This window comes from Daucus carota, chromosome 1 (genome assembly GCF_001625215.2).
Source record: "Daucus carota subsp. sativus chromosome 1, DH1 v3.0, whole genome shotgun sequence".
NCBI classification, from domain to species: domain Eukaryota; kingdom Viridiplantae; phylum Streptophyta; class Magnoliopsida; order Apiales; family Apiaceae; genus Daucus; species Daucus carota.
Window position 1 is genome coordinate 32029729 of NC_030381.2, and position 19911 is coordinate 32049639.

The 19911-nt window shown below is 31.2% G+C and overlaps 4 protein-coding genes and 2 pseudogenes across 4 annotated transcripts; all 6 read left to right on the forward strand.

The window, feature by feature from the left end:
• Positions 1-518: 518 nt before the first annotated feature.
• LOC108204360 (histone H3.3-like) lies at positions 519-1202 on the forward strand. The gene is made up of 4 exons (XM_064079994.1): positions 519-611; positions 697-773; positions 859-949; positions 1032-1202. Exons 1-4 carry the CDS (start codon positions 537-539, stop codon positions 1200-1202), a joined length of 414 nt encoding a protein of 137 aa, XP_063936064.1. The 5' UTR covers positions 519-536.
• A 2998-nt stretch (positions 1203-4200) lies between these two features.
• On the forward strand, positions 4201-4888 carry LOC135147154 (histone H3.3-like; annotated as a pseudogene).
• Positions 4889-7834: 2946 nt separating this feature from the next.
• On the forward strand, positions 7835-8519 carry LOC108204361 (histone H3.3-like). Its single transcript, XM_017373747.2, has 4 exons — positions 7835-7927; positions 8013-8089; positions 8176-8266; positions 8349-8519. Exons 1-4 carry the CDS (start codon positions 7853-7855, stop codon positions 8517-8519), a joined length of 414 nt encoding a protein of 137 aa, XP_017229236.1. The 5' UTR covers positions 7835-7852.
• Positions 8520-11463: 2944 nt separating this feature from the next.
• Positions 11464-12151, forward strand: LOC135147155 (histone H3.3-like; annotated as a pseudogene).
• A 2946-nt stretch (positions 12152-15097) lies between these two features.
• Positions 15098-15782, forward strand: LOC108204385 (histone H3.3-like). The gene is made up of 4 exons (XM_017373788.2): positions 15098-15190; positions 15276-15352; positions 15439-15529; positions 15612-15782. Exons 1-4 carry the CDS (start codon positions 15116-15118, stop codon positions 15780-15782), a joined length of 414 nt encoding a protein of 137 aa, XP_017229277.1. The 5' UTR covers positions 15098-15115.
• Positions 15783-18726: 2944 nt separating this feature from the next.
• Positions 18727-19411, forward strand: LOC108204387 (histone H3.3-like). Its single transcript, XM_017373790.2, has 4 exons — positions 18727-18819; positions 18905-18981; positions 19068-19158; positions 19241-19411. Exons 1-4 carry the CDS (start codon positions 18745-18747, stop codon positions 19409-19411), a joined length of 414 nt encoding a protein of 137 aa, XP_017229279.1. The 5' UTR covers positions 18727-18744.
• The last annotated feature ends 500 nt before the right edge of the window (positions 19412-19911 follow it).

The window sequence follows — 19911 nt, forward strand, 5'->3', positions numbered from 1 at the left end:
TGAGAGAGCCCGGATTTTACATTACAATCGTGCCTAAGTACTACTAGACTACATAAGCACCCTAGGATCAAAAAGTAGGGAACAAACACTTCACTTATCCAATGTAAATGCAAATTACACCAATGAGAGCGCAGGGATTTTAGTTTACGATCCGTGCCTAAGTACTGCTAGACTACATAATTAGCACCCTAGGATCAAAAAGAAAGGAACAAAATCTTCACTCATGGCCGTCAGATACAAAAAGAAATTCACAATGTTCATTGTAAATTATCACTCCATTCACCTATATAAACACAATTCCACACCACCCCATGTGTATTCAGAATCTCGTCAGCACAAACTGCTAAGAAGTGAAAAGTAGTGTAGAAATCACACAGATTTATTGAAAAATATATAAGAGAGGCAAGGGACACTTTAAATTTATGCGTTTGTATATTCGTTCAGACGTTGCTATTCTTTTGATTTATATGTATACGTAAAACCTTTATTATTAAAATTATTAATCAACCGGATTGATTTTAATTTACTGTTTACAGATGGCTCGCAGCAAGCAAACTGCTCGTAAGTCTACAGGAGGATTACATGTTCCCCGAAAGCAACTTGTTCATAAGGTATGTAAATGGTATACAACAATATTAAACAGTTGGTAGATTCAATTTTAAAGAATGTTATTTATTTCATTTTTCACCACTTCAGGCTGCTCGTATGTCAGCTCCAAGCACTGGTCCAGGAAGGAAGCCACACAGATACCGGCCTGGAATCGTTGCCCTTCGGTACATTTTACGCTTTTGTCTTACAATAAAATTGTCCGTTAATACATTTGTTTCGTTGTATTTAGTGTATCCTTATTTGTTGTAGTGAAATCCGTAAGTATCAGAAGAGTACATATCTGTTGATCAGGAAACTTCCGTTCCAAAGGCTTGTACGTCAAATTGCTCAAAACTTCAAGGTAACCAAGTTTGTATTTGCTGCCTCTCGCCCCAATCCTTTTGTGTAAATTTATTGACATAATGGTGATCTTGTTGTTGCAGCCGGATTTGCGTTTCCAGAGCCATGCTGTTCTAGCGCTACAGGAGGCGTCTGAAGCATACTTAGTTTGTCTGTTTGCGGACACTAATTTATGTGCAATCCATGCTAAGCGTGTGACTATCATGCCCAAGGACCTTCATTTGGCTAGAAGGATCAGGGGTGAACGTGCTTAACCATTGGGACGTATCTCAGCTTAGGATTAATAGAATAGTCTATCTATGGTCTTAATTTTTGTTGTATGTGTAGTCTCAATCTATGATCAAGGACTATACTCATTTTGTTCAAAACATATGTTCCGTTAAAATACATTACGTGCCATGTGTCATTTCATCTATAAGAAAACAAAATTGAGCCATGGCTATTGTTGAGATAGGTTCTAACCAAAAGAAATTAGAAAATATGATTTTAATAAAAAATAATATTATGTGGAAAAAATTAAAAAAATGGTCAAATTATCTAATGCGGAAAGATAATTTAAGTGCTAGGTGACAGTCATGTCTAAACACAATCAGGTTAATCATACATAAAAATAATTTCATAAGGTTTGATATGGTGATTTTGTTGGGTATGTTGTGGCGAGTGAGATGGATTTTTAATGAGGTCATGATTAATTTTGTCAAAAGGTTACAATGATAAAAAATTTCTGAAAATTGAAAAAATATCGGTACAAAAATAATAAGTCACACATACTATGGTTTTTTGACTTAAACTATAAATAACATGAAGAAAATATAAACTTCTCAAAAGAAAATTATAATAGGGATAAAATCATGAAATATATTCAATTCAATGGTCATGCAGTTCCGAGCATCTAAGAACAAAATTTCCGTGTTCTTGTTAGAATTTTACATTGAGGATATTTTTAATAATGTAAAACTGTAAGGATATAAGATTAACTCGATAGGAAAATTATGATGATGTTATAAAAAAACCCAAAACATGTTTTAATATTTGCCTAAGCCACCTCATAGATTAGAACAACGAGTTCGTTTTTTTAATATTTGCCTAAGCCACCTCATAGATTAGAACAACGAGTTCGTTTTTTTCCATAATGAAAATACTGTGAAGGAGGATCACCAGAATAATTATGTACTATTTTCTTGTCCTTTTCCATCCTAACCCTTCTTCTCTATGTAGCTCCAAGTTTGGCTTTTCTCTTTACCTTATTGGGTGCAAAAAACATGCTTTTGTAATTGTACTAGTACTAAAGTATTTGTTTCTCCATGATATTGTCATTGTGATTTGCTTCCCAATAATTTTACATGCTGAGGTTGTAAAATCGAATTTACTATAAATTTGCCCCGGTTGATTGTTCAATTCAAATGAGTTTTGGACTTCTAACTTCCAGAGAGTATAATTGAAATTACTATAATGGAGTTTCTTAGAGTATTTGACCGAATTTGCAACAAACTTGAGATTTTACACAATGGAGATTTTGTAATATAGGTAAAGATGACATGTACAATTATGGTGTGCCCCAGAGTAACTCCGTTTATGGTAAGGCAAATAGACTCGTCTTCTTGTTGTTAATCTTTGACATCTCTAATTAGTATATATTTAATCCCAACTATTATATTCTAGATTAAAAAAACTCCTTGATCAAGGTTGATCATCATAGAAATTAATTGTAGCTTGACCTTGATTGTAGATAGAAAAAATACTCGTTAAAAGTCTTCACATTAGTTTAGAGACTCAACACAATAGAATATACTTGGACAATAATCCTATAGAAAATCATATATAAATGATCATGGTGGTGACTTATTCTTATTATTATGCTCTTGTTCAACACCGACCATTTAAATAAATATTAATATTCTATCAATAATCCTTCATGCATTTAATAACTTATCCAAACATATATAAATACATGATAATAGAATATATTCAGCATACATTCAAAATTTTTTGTTGGAGTTTATAAATTGAACTTATATTTTATAATATTTTAAAATTATATTGATTTTCGAAAACCTTATTAATAATGATTAAAATGAGTTATAATTGATTTGACGATAAATTAATATTTAAAGAGGATAATGAACCACCAAATATTTTAAGTAAGAGTGGAGGTATTTAAAAATTGTTATAATACATCACAGTGATTGATTATTTTTGGTCAAAAAAAATGTCAGATATATTTGAATTTTATGTAATATTCTAAAATTATCTAGTTAAATTTAAATATAAAATGCCATGTATCATGAGTTCACTGAGTTCAGAGCTTGTTTCGACTAATCCTAAAAGATCATGATTTATTTGCTTTAGGAAGAAATATTATAAGTGATATTTGCCTAGAGTACCTTGAACTTTGAATTAATACATATAATATTACTTATAAGCACTTAAGCCATTCTTATAAAATAGTAAATAGTTAAAAATGTTGAATACATCATACAAGAGATAGATGAAAATTTCTCATAAATTAATTAATATTGGAGAGGCAAAACTAAAATATTAAATAGAGTTTAAAAAAAGCAACTCATAGAGCTGGGGGTTGAAGAATTTAAAATATATGACTAGACTTAATGGATGAAGAAGAATTTAACTGGTGATAAAAATACTTGTACGTTTAACCTTTTTCACACATATTATAATTTTCATCGACGGTTAGATAAAGAGATTCTTAATCCAAAGTAAATGCTAATTACACCAATGAGAGAGCCCGGATTTTAGATTACAATCCGTGCCTAAGTACTACTAGACTAAGCACCCTAGGATCAAAAAGTAGGGAACAAACACTTCACTTATCCAATGTAAATGCAAATTACACCAATGAGAGCGCAGGGATTTTAGTTTACGATCCGTGCCTAATTACTGCTAGACTACATAATTAGCACCCTAGGATAAAAAGAAAGGAACAAAATCTTCACTGATGGCGCTCAGATACAAAAAGAAATTCACAATGTTCATTGTAAATTATCCCTCCATTCACCTATATAAACACAATTCCACACCACCCCATGTGTATTCAGAATCTCGTCAGCACAAACTGCAAAGAAGTGAAAAGTAGTGTAGAAATCACACAGATTTGTTGAAAAATATATAAGAGAGGCAAGGGACACTTTAAATTTATGCGTTTGTATATTCGTTCAGACGTTGCTATTCTTTTGATTTATATGTATACGTAAAAACCTTGATTATTAAAATTATTAATCAACCGGATTGATTTTAATTTACTGTTTACAGATGGCTCGCAGCAAGCAAACTGCTCGTAAGTCTACAGGAGGTTTACATGTTCCCCGAAAGCAACTTGTTCATAAGTTATGTAAATGGTATACAACAATATTAAACAGTTGGTAGATTCAATTTTAAAGAATGTTATTTATTTCATTTTTCACCACTTCAGGCTGCTCGTATGTCAGCTCCAAGTACTGGTCCAGGAAGGAAGCCACATGCACAGATACCGGCCTGGAATCGTTGCCCTTCGGTACATTTTACGCTTTTGTCTTACAATAAAATTGTCCGTTAATACATTTGTTTCGTTGTATTTAGTGTATCCTTATTTGGTGTAGTGAAATCCGTAAGTATCAGAAGAGTACATATCTGTTGATCAGGAAACTTGCGTTCCAAAGGCTTGTACGTCAAATTTCTCAAAACTTCAAGGTAACCAAGTTTGTATTTGCTGCCTCTCGCCCCAATCCTTTTGTCTAGATTTATTGACATAATGGTGATCTTGTTGTTGCAGCCGGATTTGCGTTTCCAGAGCCATGCTGTTCTAGCGCTACAGGAGGCGTCTGAAGCATACTTAGTTTGTCTGTTTGCGGACACTAATTTATGTGCAATCCATGCTAAGCGTGTGACTATCATGCCCAAGGACCTTCATTTGGCTAGAAGGATCAGGGGTGAACGTGCTTAACCATTGGGACGTATCTCAGCATAGGATTAATAGAATAGTCTATCTATGGTCTTAATTTTTGTTGTATGTGTAGTCTCAATCTATGATCAAATACTATACTCAATTTGTTCAAAACATATGTTCCGTTAAAATACATTATGTGCCATGTATCATTTCATCTATAAGAAAACAAAATTGAGCCATGGCTATTGTTGAGATAGGTTCTAACCAAAAGAAATTAGTAAATATGATTTTAATAGAAAATATTATGTGGAAAAAATTAAAAAAATGATCAAATTATCTAATGCGGAAAGATAATTTAAGTGCTAGGTGAGAGTCATGTCTAAACACAATCAGGTTAATCATAAATAAAAATAATTTCATAAGGTTTGTTATGGTGATATTTTTGGGTATGTTGTGGCGAGTGAGATGGATTTTTAATGAGTTCATGATTAATTTTGTCAAAAGGTTACAATGATAAAAAATTTCTGAAAATTGAAAAAATATTGGTACAAAAATAATAAGTCACACATACTATGGTTTTTTGACTTAAACTATAAATAACATGAAGAAAATATAAACTTCTCAAAAGAAAATTATAATAGAGATAAAATCATGAAATAAATTCAATTCAATGGCCATGAAGTTCCTAGCATCTAAGAACAAAATTTCCGTGTTCTTGTTAGAATTTTACATTGAGGATATTTTTAATAATGTAAAACTGTAAGGATATAAGATTAACTCGATAGGAAAATTATGATGACGTTATAAAAAAACCCAATAACATGTTTTAATATTTGCCTAAGCCGCCTCATAGATTAGAACAACGAGTTCGTTTTTTCCCATAATGAAAATACTGTGAAGGAGGATCACCAGAATAATTATGTACTATTTTCTTGTCCTTTTCCATCCTAACCCTTCTTCTCTATGTAGCTCCAAGTTTGGCTTTTCTCTTTACCTTATTGGGTGCCAAAAACATGTTTTTGTAATTGTAGTAGTGCTAAAGTATTTGTTTCTCCATGATATTGTCATTGTGATTCGCTTCCAAATAATTTTACATGCTGAGGTTGTAAAATCGAATTTACTATAAATTTGCCCCCGTTGATTGTTCAATTCAAATGAGTTTTGGACTTCTAACTTCCAGAGAGTATAATTGAAATTACTATAATGGAGTTTCTTAGAGTATTTGACCGACTTTGCAACAAACTTGAGATTTTACGCTATGGAGATTTTGTAATATAGGTAAAGATGACATGTACAATTATGGTGTGCCCCAGAGTAACTCCGTTTATGGTAAGGCAAAAAGACTCGTCTTCTTGTTGTTAATCTTTGACATCTCTAATTAGTATATATTTAATCCCAACTATTATATTCTAGATTAAAAAAACTCCTTGATCAAGGTTGATCATCATAGAAATTAATTGTAGCTTGACCTTGATTGTAGATAGAAAAAATACTCGTTAATAGTCTTCACATTAGTTTAGAGACTCAACACAATAGAATATACTTGGACAATAATCCTATAGAAAAACATATATAAATGATCATGGTGGTGACTTATTCTTATTATTATGCTCTTGTTCAACACCGACCATTTAAATAAACATTAATATTCTATCAATAATCCTTCATGCATTTAATAACTTATCCAAACATATATAAATACATGATAAAAGAATATTCAGCATACATTCAAAATTTTTTGTTGGAGTTTATAGATTAAACTTTTATTATATAATATTTTAAAATTATATTGATTTTGGAAAACCTTATCAATAATGATTAAAATGAGTTATAATTGATTTGACAATAAATTAATATTTAAAGAGGATAAGAACCACCAAATATTTTAAGTAAGAGTGGAGGTATTTAAAAATTGTTATAATACATCACAGTGATGGATTATTTTTGTTCAAAAAAAATGTCAGATATTTGAATTTTATGTATTCTAAAATTATCTAGTTACATTTAAATATAAAATGCCATGTATCATGAGTTCACTGAGTTCAGAGCTTGTTTCGACTAATCCTAAAAGATCATGATTTATTTGCTTTAGGAAGAAATATTATAAGTGATATTTGCCCAGAGTACCTTGAACTATCAATTAATACATATAATATTACTTATAAGCACTTAAGCCATTCTTATAAAATAGTAAATAGTTAAAAATGTTGAATACATCATACAAGAGATAGATGAAAATTTCTCATAAATTAATTAATATTGGAGAGGCAAAACTAAAATATTAAATAGAGTTTAAAAAAAGCAACTCATAGAGCTGGGGGTTGAAGAATTTAAAATATATGACTAGACTTAATGGATGAAGAAGAATTTAATTGGTGGTAAAAATACTTGTACGTTTAACTTTTTTCATATGTGATATTATAATTTTCATCGACGGTTAGATTAAGAAATTCTCAATCCAAAGTAAATGCTAATTACACCAATGAGAGAGCCCGGATTTTAGATTACAATCCGTGCCTAAGTACTACTAGACTACATAAGCACCCTAGGATCAAAAAGTAGGGAACAAACACTTCACTTATCCAATGTAAATGCAAATTACACCAATGAGAGCGCAGGGATTTTAGTTTACAATCCGTGCCTAAGAACTGCTACACTACATAATTAGCACCCTAGGATCAAAAAGAAAGGAACAAAATCTTCACTCATGGCCGTCAGATACAAAAAGAAAATCACAATGTTCATTGTAAATTATCCCTCCATTCACCTATATAAACACAATTCCACACCACCCCATGTGTATTCAGAATCTCGTCAGCACAAACTGCAAAGAAGTGAAAAGTAGTGTAGAAATCACACAGATTTATTGAAAAATATATAAGAGAGGCAAGGGACACTTTAAATTTATGCGTTTGTATATTCGTTCAGACGTTGCTATTCTTTTGATTTATATGTATACGTAAAAACCTTTATTATTAAAATTATTAATCAACCCGATTGATTTTAATTTACTGTTTACAGATGGCTCGTAGCAAGCAAACTGCTCGTAAGTCTACAGGAGGATTACATGTTCCCCGAAAGCAACTTGTTCATAAGGTATGTAAATGGTATACAACAATATTAAACAGTTGGTAGATTCAATTTTAAAGAATGTTATTTATTTCATTTTTCACCACTTCAGGCTGCTCGTATGTCAGCTCCAAGCACTGGTCCAGGAAGGAAGCCACACAGATACCGGCCTGGAATCGTTGCCCTTCGGTACATTTTACGCTTTATGTCTTACAATAAAATTGTCCGTTAATACATTTGTTTCGTTGTATTTAGTGTATCCTTATTTGGTGTAGTGAAATCCGTAAGTATCAGAAGAGTACATATCTGTTGATCAGGAAACTTCCGTTCCAAAGGCTTGTACGTCAAATTGCTCAAAACTTCAAGGTAACCAAGTTTGTATTTGCTGCCTCTCGCCCCAATCCTTTTGTCTAGATTTATTGACATAATGGTGATCTTGTTGTTGCAGCCGGATTTGCGTTTCCAGAGCCATGCTGTTCTAGCGCTACAGGAGGCGTCTGAAGCATACTTAGTTTGTCTGTTTGCGGACACTAATTTATGTGCAATCCATGCTAAGCGTGTGACTATCATGCCCAAGGACCTTCATTTGGCTAGAAGGATCAGGGGTGAACGTGCTTAACCATTGGGACGTATCTCAGCATAGGATTAATAGAATATAGTCTATCTATGGTCTTAATTTTTGTTGTATGTGTAGTCTCAATCTATGATCAAATACTATACTCAATTTGTTCAAAACATATGTTCCGTTAAAATACATTATGTGCCATGTATCATTTCATCTATAAGAAAACAAAATTGAGCCATGGCTATTGTTGAGATAGGTTCTAACCAAAAGAAATTAGTAAATATGATTTTAATAGAAAATATTATGTGGAAAAAATTAAAAAAATGGTCAAATTATCTAATGCGGAAAGATAATTTAAGTGCTAGGTGAGAGTCTATGTCTAAACACAATCAGGTTAATTATAAATAAAAATAATTTCATAAGGTTTGTTATGGTGATATTTTTGGGTATGTTGTGGCGAGTGAGATGGATTTTTAATGAGGTCATGATTAATTTTGTCAAAAGGTTACAATGATAAAAAATTTCTGAAAATTGAAAAAATATTGGTACAAAAATAATAAGTCACACATACTATGGTTTTTTGACTTAAACTATAAATAACATGAAGAAAATATAAACTTCTCAAAAGAAAATTATAATAGGGATAAAATCATGAAATAAATTCAATTCAATGGCCATGAAGTTCCTAGCATCTAAGAACAAAATTTCCGTGTTCTTGTTAGAATTTTACATTGAGGATATTTTTAATAATGTAAAACTGTAAGGATATAAGATTAACTCGATAGGAAAATTATGATGACGTTATAAAAAAACCCAATAACATGTTTTAATATTTGCCTAAGCCGCCTCATAGATTAGAACAACGAGTTCGTTTTTTCCCATAATGAAAATACTGTGAAGGAGGATCACCAGAATAATTATGTACTATTTTCTTGTCCTTTTCCATCCTAACCCTTCTTCTCTATGTAGCTCCAAGTTTGGCTTTTCTCTTTACCTTATTGGGTGCCAAAAACATGTTTTTGTAATTGTACTAGTGCTAAAGTATTTGTTTCTCCATGATATTGTCATTGTGATTTGCTTCCAAATAATTTTACATGCTGAGGTTGTAAAATCGAATTTACTATAAATTTGCCCCCGTTGATTGTTCAATTCAAATGAGTTTTGGACTTCTAACTTCCAGAGAGTATAATTGAAATTACTATAATGGAGTTTCTTAGAGTATTTGACCGACTTTGCAACAAACTTGAGATTTTACGCTATGGAGATTTTGTAATATAGGTAAAGATGACATGTACAATTATGGTGTGCCCCAGAGTAACTCCGTTTATGGTAAGGCAAAAAGACGCGTCTTCTTGTTGTTAATCTTTGACATCTCTAATTAGTATATATTTAATCCCAACTATTATATTCTAGATTAAAAAAACTCCTTGATCAAGGTTGATCATCATAGAAATTAATTGTAGCTTGACCTTGATTGTAGATAGAAAAAATACTCGTTAATAGTCTTCACATTAGTTTAGAGACTCAACACAATAGAATATACTTGGACAATAATCCTATAGAAAAACATATATAAATGATCATGGTGGTGACTTATTCTTATTATTATGCTCTTGTTCAACACGGACCATTTAAATAAACATTAATATTCTATCAATAATCCTTCATGCATTTAATAACTTATCCAAACATATATAAATACATGATAAAAGAATATTCAGCATACATTCAAAATTTTTTGTTGGAGTTTATAAATTGAACTTTTATTATATAATATTTTAAAATTATATTGATTTTGGAAAAACTTATCAATAATGATTAAAATGAGTTATAATTGATTTGACAATAAATTAATATTTAAAGAGGATAAGAACCACCAAATATTTTAAGTAAGTGTGGAGGTATTTAAAAATTGTTATAATACATCACAGTGATGGATTATTTTTGTTCAAAAAAAATGTCAGATATTTGAATTTTATGTATTCTAAAATTATCTAGTTACATTTAAATATAAAATGCCATGTATCATGAGTTCACTGAGTTCAGAGCTTGTTTCGACTAATCCTAAAAGATCATGATTTATTTGCTTTAGGAAGAAATATTATAAGTGATATTTGCCCAGAGTACCTTGAACTATCAATTAATACATATAATATTACTTATAAGCACTTAAGCCATTCTTATAAAATAGTAAATAGTTAAAAATGTTGAATACATCATACAAGAGATAGATGAAAATTTCTCATAAATTAATTAATATTGGAGAGGCAAAACTAAAATATTAAATAGAGTTTAAAAAAAGCAACTCATAGAGCTGGGGGTTGAAGAATTTAAAATATATGACTAGACTTAATGGATGAAGAAGAATTTAATTGGTGGTAAAAATACTTGTACGTTTAACTTTTTTCATATGTGATATTATAATTTTCATCGACGGTTAGATAAAGAGATTCTTAATCCAAAGTAAATGCTAATTACACCAATGAGAGAGCCCGGATTTTAGATTACAATCCGTGCCTAAGTACTACTAGACTAAGCACCCTAGGATCAAAAAGTAGGGAACAAACACTTCACTTATCCAATGTAAATGCAAATTACACCAATGAGAGCGCAGGGATTTTAGTTTACGATCCGTGCCTAATTACTGCTAGACTACATAATTAGCACCCTAGGATAAAAAGAAAGGAACAAAATCTTCACTGATGGCGCTCAGATACAAAAAGAAATTCACAATGTTCATTGTAAATTATCCCTCCATTCACCTATATAAACACAATTCCACACCACCCCATGTGTATTCAGAATCTCGTCAGCACAAACTGCAAAGAAGTGAAAAGTAGTGTAGAAATCACACAGATTTGTTGAAAAATATATAAGAGAGGCAAGGGACACTTTAAATTTATGCGTTTGTATATTCGTTCAGACGTTGCTATTCTTTTGATTTATATGTATACGTAAAAACCTTGATTATTAAAATTATTAATCAACCGGATTGATTTTAATTTACTGTTTACAGATGGCTCGCAGCAAGCAAACTGCTCGTAAGTCTACAGGAGGTTTACATGTTCCCCGAAAGCAACTTGTTCATAAGTTATGTAAATGGTATACAACAATATTAAACAGTTGGTAGATTCAATTTTAAAGAATGTTATTTATTTCATTTTTCACCACTTCAGGCTTCTCGTATGTCAGCTCCAAGTACTGGTCCAGGAAGGAAGCCACATGCACAGATACCGGCCTGGAATCGTTGCCCTTCGGTACATTTTACGCTTTTGTCTTACAATAAAATTGTCCGTTAATACATTTGTTTCGTTGTATTTAGTGTATCCTTATTTGGTGTAGTGAAATCCGTAAGTATCAGAAGAGTACATATCTGTTGATCAGGAAACTTGCGTTCCAAAGGCTTGTACGTCAAATTTCTCAAAACTTCAAGGTAACCAAGTTTGTATTTGCTGCCTCTCGCCCCAATCCTTTTGTCTAGATTTATTGACATAATGGTGATCTTGTTGTTGCAGCCGGATTTGCGTTTCCAGAGCCATGCTGTTCTAGCGCTACAGGAGGCGTCTGAAGCATACTTAGTTTGTCTGTTTGCGGACACTAATTTATGTGCAATCCATGCTAAGCGTGTGACTATCATGCCCAAGGACCTTCATTTGGCTAGAAGGATCAGGGGTGAACGTGCTTAACCATTGGGACGTATCTCAGCATAGGATTAATAGAATAGTCTATCTATGGTCTTAATTTTTGTTGTATGTGTAGTCTCAATCTATGATCAAATACTATACTCAATTTGTTCAAAACATATGTTCCGTTAAAATACATTATGTGCCATGTATCATTTCATCTATAAGAAAACAAAATTGAGCCATGGCTATTGTTGAGATAGGTTCTAACCAAAAGAAATTAGTAAATATGATTTTAATAGAAAATATTATGTGGAAAAAATTAAAAAAATGATCAAATTATCTAATGCGGAAAGATAATTTAAGTGCTAGGTGAGAGTCATGTCTAAACACAATCAGGTTAATCATAAATAAAAATAATTTCATAAGGTTTGTTATGGTGATATTTTTGGGTATGTTGTGGCGAGTGAGATGGATTTTTAATGAGTTCATGATTAATTTTGTCAAAAGGTTACAATGATAAAAAATTTCTGAAAATTGAAAAAATATTGGTACAAAAATAATAAGTCACACATACTATGGTTTTTTGACTTAAACTATAAATAACATGAAGAAAATATAAACTTCTCAAAAGAAAATTATAATAGAGATAAAATCATGAAATAAATTCAATTCAATGGCCATGAAGTTCCTAGCATCTAAGAACAAAATTTCCGTGTTCTTGTTAGAATTTTACATTGAGGATATTTTTAATAATGTAAAACTGTAAGGATATAAGATTAACTCGATAGGAAAATTATGATGACGTTATAAAAAAACCCAATAACATGTTTTAATATTTGCCTAAGCCGCCTCATAGATTAGAACAACGAGTTCGTTTTTTCCCATAATGAAAATACTGTGAAGGAGGATCACCAGAATAATTATGTACTATTTTCTTGTCCTTTTCCATCCTAACCCTTCTTCTCTATGTAGCTCCAAGTTTGGCTTTTCTCTTTACCTTATTGGGTGCCAAAAACATGTTTTTGTAATTGTAGTAGTGCTAAAGTATTTGTTTCTCCATGATATTGTCATTGTGATTCGCTTCCAAATAATTTTACATGCTGAGGTTGTAAAATCGAATTTACTATAAATTTGCCCCCGTTGATTGTTCAATTCAAATGAGTTTTGGACTTCTAACTTCCAGAGAGTATAATTGAAATTACTATAATGGAGTTTCTTAGAGTATTTGACCGACTTTGCAACAAACTTGAGATTTTACGCTATGGAGATTTTGTAATATAGGTAAAGATGACATGTACAATTATGGTGTGCCCCAGAGTAACTCCGTTTATGGTAAAGCAAAAAGACTCGTCTTCTTGTTGTTAATCTTTGACATCTCTAATTAGTATATATTTAATCCCAACTATTATATTCTAGATTAAAAAAACTCCTTGATCAAGGTTGATCATCATAGAAATTAATTGTAGCTTGACCTTGATTGTAGATAGAAAAAATACTCGTTAATAGTCTTCACATTAGTTTAGAGACTCAACACAATAGAATATACTTGGACAATAATCCTATAGAAAAACATATATAAATGATCATGGTGGTGACTTATTCTTATTATTATGCTCTTGTTCAACACCGACCATTTAAATAAACATTAATATTCTATCAATAATCCTTCATGCATTTAATAACTTATCCAAACATATATAAATACATGATAAAAGAATATTCAGCATACATTCAAAATTTTTTGTTGGAGTTTATAAATTAAACTTTTATTATATAATATTTTAAAATTATATTGATTTTGGAAAACCTTATCAATAATGATTAAAATGAGTTATAATTGATTTGACAATAAATTAATATTTAAAGAGGATAAGAACCACCAAATATTTTAAGTAAGAGTGGAGGTATTTAAAAATTGTTATAATACATCACAGTGATGGATTATTTTTGTTCAAAAAAAATGTCAGATATTTGAATTTTATGTATTCTAAAATTATCTAGTTACATTTAAATATAAAATGCCATGTATCATGAGTTCACTGAGTTCAGAGCTTGTTTCGACTAATCCTAAAAGATCATGATTTATTTGCTTTAGGAAGAAATATTATAAGTGATATTTGCCCAGAGTACCTTGAACTATCAATTAATACATATAATATTACTTATAAGCACTTAAGCCATTCTTATAAAATAGTAAATAGTTAAAAATGTTGAATACATCATACAAGAGATAGATGAAAATTTCTCATAAATTAATTAATATTGGAGAGGCAAAACTAAAATATTAAATAGAGTTTAAAAAAAGCAACTCATAGAGCTGGGGGTTGAAGAATTTAAAATATATGACTAGACTTAATGGATGAAGAAGAATTTAATTGGTGGTAAAAATACTTGTACGTTTAACTTTTTTCATATGTGATATTATAATTTTCATCGACGGTTAGATTAAGAAATTCTCAATCCAAAGTAAATGCTAATTACACCAATGAGAGAGCCCGGATTTTAGATTACAATCCGTGCCTAAGTACTACTAGACTACATAAGCACCCTAGGATCAAAAAGTAGGGAACAAACACTTCACTTATCCAATGTAAATGCAAATTACACCAATGAGAGCGCAGGGATTTTAGTTTACAATCCGTGCCTAAGAACTGCTACACTACATAATTAGCACCCTAGGATCAAAAAGAAAGGAACAAAATCTTCACTCATGGCCGTCAGATACAAAAAGAAAATCACAATGTTCATTGTAAATTATCCCTCCATTCACCTATATAAACACAATTCCACACCACCCCATGTGTATTCAGAATCTCGTCAGCACAAACTGCAAAGAAGTGAAAAGTAGTGTAGAAATCACACAGATTTATTGAAAAATATATAAGAGAGGCAAGGGACACTTTAAATTTATGCGTTTGTATATTCGTTCAGACGTTGCTATTCTTTTGATTTATATGTATACGTAAAAACCTTTATTATTAAAATTATTAATCAACCCGATTGATTTTAATTTACTGTTTACAGATGGCTCGTAGCAAGCAAACTGCTCGTAAGTCTACAGGAGGATTACATGTTCCCCGAAAGCAACTTGTTCATAAGGTATGTAAATGGTATACAACAATATTAAACAGTTGGTAGATTCAATTTTAAAGAATGTTATTTATTTCATTTTTCACCACTTCAGGCTGCTCGTATGTCAGCTCCAAGCACTGGTCCAGGAAGGAAGCCACACAGATACCGGCCTGGAATCGTTGCCCTTCGGTACATTTTACGCTTTATGTCTTACAATAAAATTGTCCGTTAATACATTTGTTTCGTTGTATTTAGTGTATCCTTATTTGGTGTAGTGAAATCCGTAAGTATCAGAAGAGTACATATCTGTTGATCAGGAAACTTCCGTTCCAAAGGCTTGTACGTCAAATTGCTCAAAACTTCAAGGTAACCAAGTTTGTATTTGCTGCCTCTCGCCCCAATCCTTTTGTCTAGATTTATTGACATAATGGTGATCTTGTTGTTGCAGCCGGATTTGCGTTTCCAGAGCCATGCTGTTCTAGCGCTACAGGAGGCGTCTGAAGCATACTTAGTTTGTCTGTTTGCGGACACTAATTTATGTGCAATCCATGCTAAGCGTGTGACTATCATGCCCAAGGACCTTCATTTGGCTAGAAGGATCAGGGGTGAACGTGCTTAACCATTGGGACGTATCTCAGCATAGGATTAATAGAATAGTCTATCTATGGTCTTAATTTTTGTTGTATGTGTAGTCTCAATCTATGATCAAATACTATACTCAATTTGTTCAAAACATATGTTCCGTTAAAATACATTATGTGCCATGTATCATTTCATCTATAAGAAAACAAAATTGAGCCATGGCTATTGTTGAGATAGGTTCTAACCAAAAGAAATTAGTAAATATGATTTTAATAGAAAATATTATGTGGAAAAAATTAAAAAAATGGTCAAATTATCTAATGCGGAAAGATAATTTAAGTGCTAGGTGAGAGTCTATGTCTAAACACAATCAGGTTAATTATAAATAAAAATAATTTCATAAGGTTTGTTATGGTGATATTTTTGGGTATGTTGTGGCGAGTGAGATGGATTTTTAATGAGGTCATGATTAATTTTGTCAAAAGGTTACAATGATAAAAAATTTCTGAAAATTGAAAAAATATTGGTACAAAAATAATAAGTCACACATACTATGGTTTTTTGACTTAAACTATAAATAACATGAAGAAAATATAAACTTCTCAAAAGAAAATTATAATAGGGATAAAATCATGAAATAAATTCAATTCAATGGCCATGAAGTTCCTAGCATCTAAGAACAAAATTTCCGTGTTCTTGTTAGAATTTTACATTGAGGATATTTTTAATAATGTAAAACTGTAAGGATATAAGATTAACTCGATAGGAAAATTATGATGACGTTATAAAAAAACCCAATAACATGTTTTAATATTTGCCTAAGCCGCCTCATAGATTAGAACAACGAGTTCGTTTTTTCCCATAATGAAAATACTGTGAAGGAGGATCACCAGAATAATTATGTACTATTTTCTTGTCCTTTTCCATCCTAACCCTTCTTCTCTATGTAGCTCCAAGTTTGGCTTTTCTCTTTACCTTATTGGGTGCCAAAAACATGTTTTTGTAATTGTACTAGTGCTAAAGTATTTGTTTCTCCATGATATTGTCATTGTGATTTGCTTCCAAATAATTTTACATGCTGAGGTTGTAAAATCGAATTTACTATAAATTTGCCCCGTTGATTGTTCAATTCAAATGAGTTTTGGACTTCTAACTTCCAGAGAGTATAATTGAAATTACTATAATGGAGTTTCTTAGAGTATTTGACCGACTTTGCAACAAACTTGAGATTTTACGCTATGGAGATTTTGTAATATAGGTAAAGATGACATGTACAATTATGGTGTGCCCCAGAGTAACTCCGTTTATGGTAAGGCAAAAAGACCGTCTTCTTGTTGTTAATCTTTGACATCTCTAATTAGTATATATTTAATCCCAACTATTATATTCTAGATTAAAAAAACTCCTTGATCAAGGTTGATCATCATAGAAATTAATTGTAGCTTGACCTTGATTGTAGATAGAAAAAATACTCGTTAATAGTCTTCACATTAGTTTAGAGACTCAACACAATAGAATATACTTGGACAATAATCCTATAGAAAAACATATATAGATGATCATGGTGGTGACTTATTCTTATTATTATGCTCTTGTTCAACACGACCATTTAAATAAACATTAATATTCTATCAATAATCCTTCATGCATTTAATAACTTATCCAAACATATATAAATACATGATAAAAGAATATTCAGCATACATTCAAAATTTTTTGTTGGAGTTTATAAATTGAACTTTTATTATATAATATTTTAAAATTATATTGATTTTGGAAAACCTTATCAATAATGATTAAAATGAGTTATAATTGATTTGACAATAAATTAATATTTAAAGAGGATAAGAACCACCAAATATTTTAAGTAAGTGTGGAGGTATTTAAAAATTGTTATAATACATCACAGTGATGGATTATTTTTGTTCAAAAAAAATGTCAGATATTTGAATTTTATGTATTCTAAAATTATCTAGTTACATTTAAATATAAAATGCCATGTATCATGAGTTCACTGAGTTCAGAGCTTGTTTCGACTAATCCTAAAAGATCATGATTTATTTGCTTTAGGAAGAAATATTATAAGTGATATTTGCCCAGAGTACCTTGAACTATCAATTAATACATATAATATTACTTATAAGCACTTAAGCCATTCTTATAAAATAGTAAATAGTTAAAAATGTTGAATACATCATACAAGAGATAGAAGAAAATTTCTCATAAATTAATTAATACTGGAGAGGCAAAACTAAAATATTAAATAGAGTTTAAAAAAAGCAACTCATAGAGCTGGGGGTTGAAGAATTTAAAATATATGACTAGACTTAATGGATGAAGAAGAATTTAATTGGTGGTAAAAATACTTGTACGTTTAACTTTTTTCATATGTGATATTATAATTTTCATCGACGGTTAGATTAAGAAATTCTCAATCCAAAGTAAATGCTAATTACACCAATGAGAGAGCCCGGATTTTAGATTACAATCCGTGCCTAAGTACTACTAGACTACATAAGCACCCTAGGATCAAAAAGTAGGGAACAAACACTTCACTTATCCAATGTAAATGCAAATTACACCAATGAGAGCGCAGGGATTTTAGTTTACAATCCGTGCCTAAGAACTGCTACACTACATAATTAGCACCCTAGGATCAAAAAGAAAGGAACAAAATCTTCACTCATGGCCGTCAGATACAAAAAGAAAATCACAATGTTCATTGTAAATTATCCCTCCATTCACCTATATAAACACAATTCCACACCACCCCATGTGTATTCACAATCTCGTCAGCACAAACTGCAAAGAAGTGAAAAGTAGTGTAGAAATCACACAGATTTATTGAAAAATATATAAGAGAGGCAAGGGACACTTTAAATTTATGCGTTTGTATATTCGTTCAGACGTTGCTATTCTTTTGATTTATATGTATACGTAAAAACCTTTATTATTAAAATTATTAATCAACCCGATTGATTTTAATTTACTGTTTACAGATGGCTCGTAGCAAGCAAACTGCTCGTAAGTCTACAGGAGGATTACATGTTCCCCGAAAGCAACTTGTTCATAAGGTATGTAAATGGTATACAACAATATTAAACAGTTGGTAGATTCAATTTTAAAGAATGTTATTTATTTCATTTTTCACCACTTCAGGCTGCTCGTATGTCAGCTCCAAGCACTGGTCCAGGAAGGAAGCCACACAGATACCGGCCTGGAATCGTTGCCCTTCGGTACATTTTACGCTTTATGTCTTACAATAAAATTGTCCGTTAATACATTTGTTTCGTTGTATTTAGTGTATCCTTATTTGGTGTAGTGAAATCCGTAAGTATCAGAAGAGTACATATCTGTTGATCAGGAAACTTCCGTTCCAAAGGCTTGTACGTCAAATTGCTCAAAACTTCAAGGTAACCAAGTTTGTATTTGCTGCCTCTCGCCCCAATCCTTTTGTCTAGATTTATTGACATAATGGTGATCTTGTTGTTGCAGCCGGATTTGCGTTTCCAGAGCCATGCTGTTCTAGCGCTACAGGAGGCGTCTGAAGCATACTTAGTTTGTCTGTTTGCGGACACTAATTTATGTGCAATCCATGCTAAGCGTGTGACTATCATGCCCAAGGACCTTCATTTGGCTAGAAGGATCAGGGGTGAACGTGCTTAACCATTGGGACGTATCTCAGCATAGGATTAATAGAATAGTCTATCTATGGTCTTAATTTTTGTTGTATGTGTAGTCTCAATCTATGATCAAATACTATACTCAATTTGTTCAAAACATATGTTCCGTTAAAATACATTATGTGCCATGTATCATTTCATCTATAAGAAAACAAAATTGAGCCATGGCTATTATTGAGATGGGTTCTAACCAAAAGAAATTAGTAAATATGATTTTAATAGAAAATATTATGTGGAAAAAATTAAAAAAATGGTCAAATTATCTAATGCGGAAAGATAATTTAAGTGCTAGGTGAGAGTCATGTCTAAACACAATCAGGTTAATCATAAATAAAAATAATTTCATAAGGTTTGTTATGGTGATATTTTTGGGTATGTTGTGGCGAGTGAGATGGATTTTTAATGAGGTCATGATTAATTTTGTCAAAAGGTTACAATGATAAAAAATTTCTGAAAATTGAAAAAATATTGGTACAAAAATAA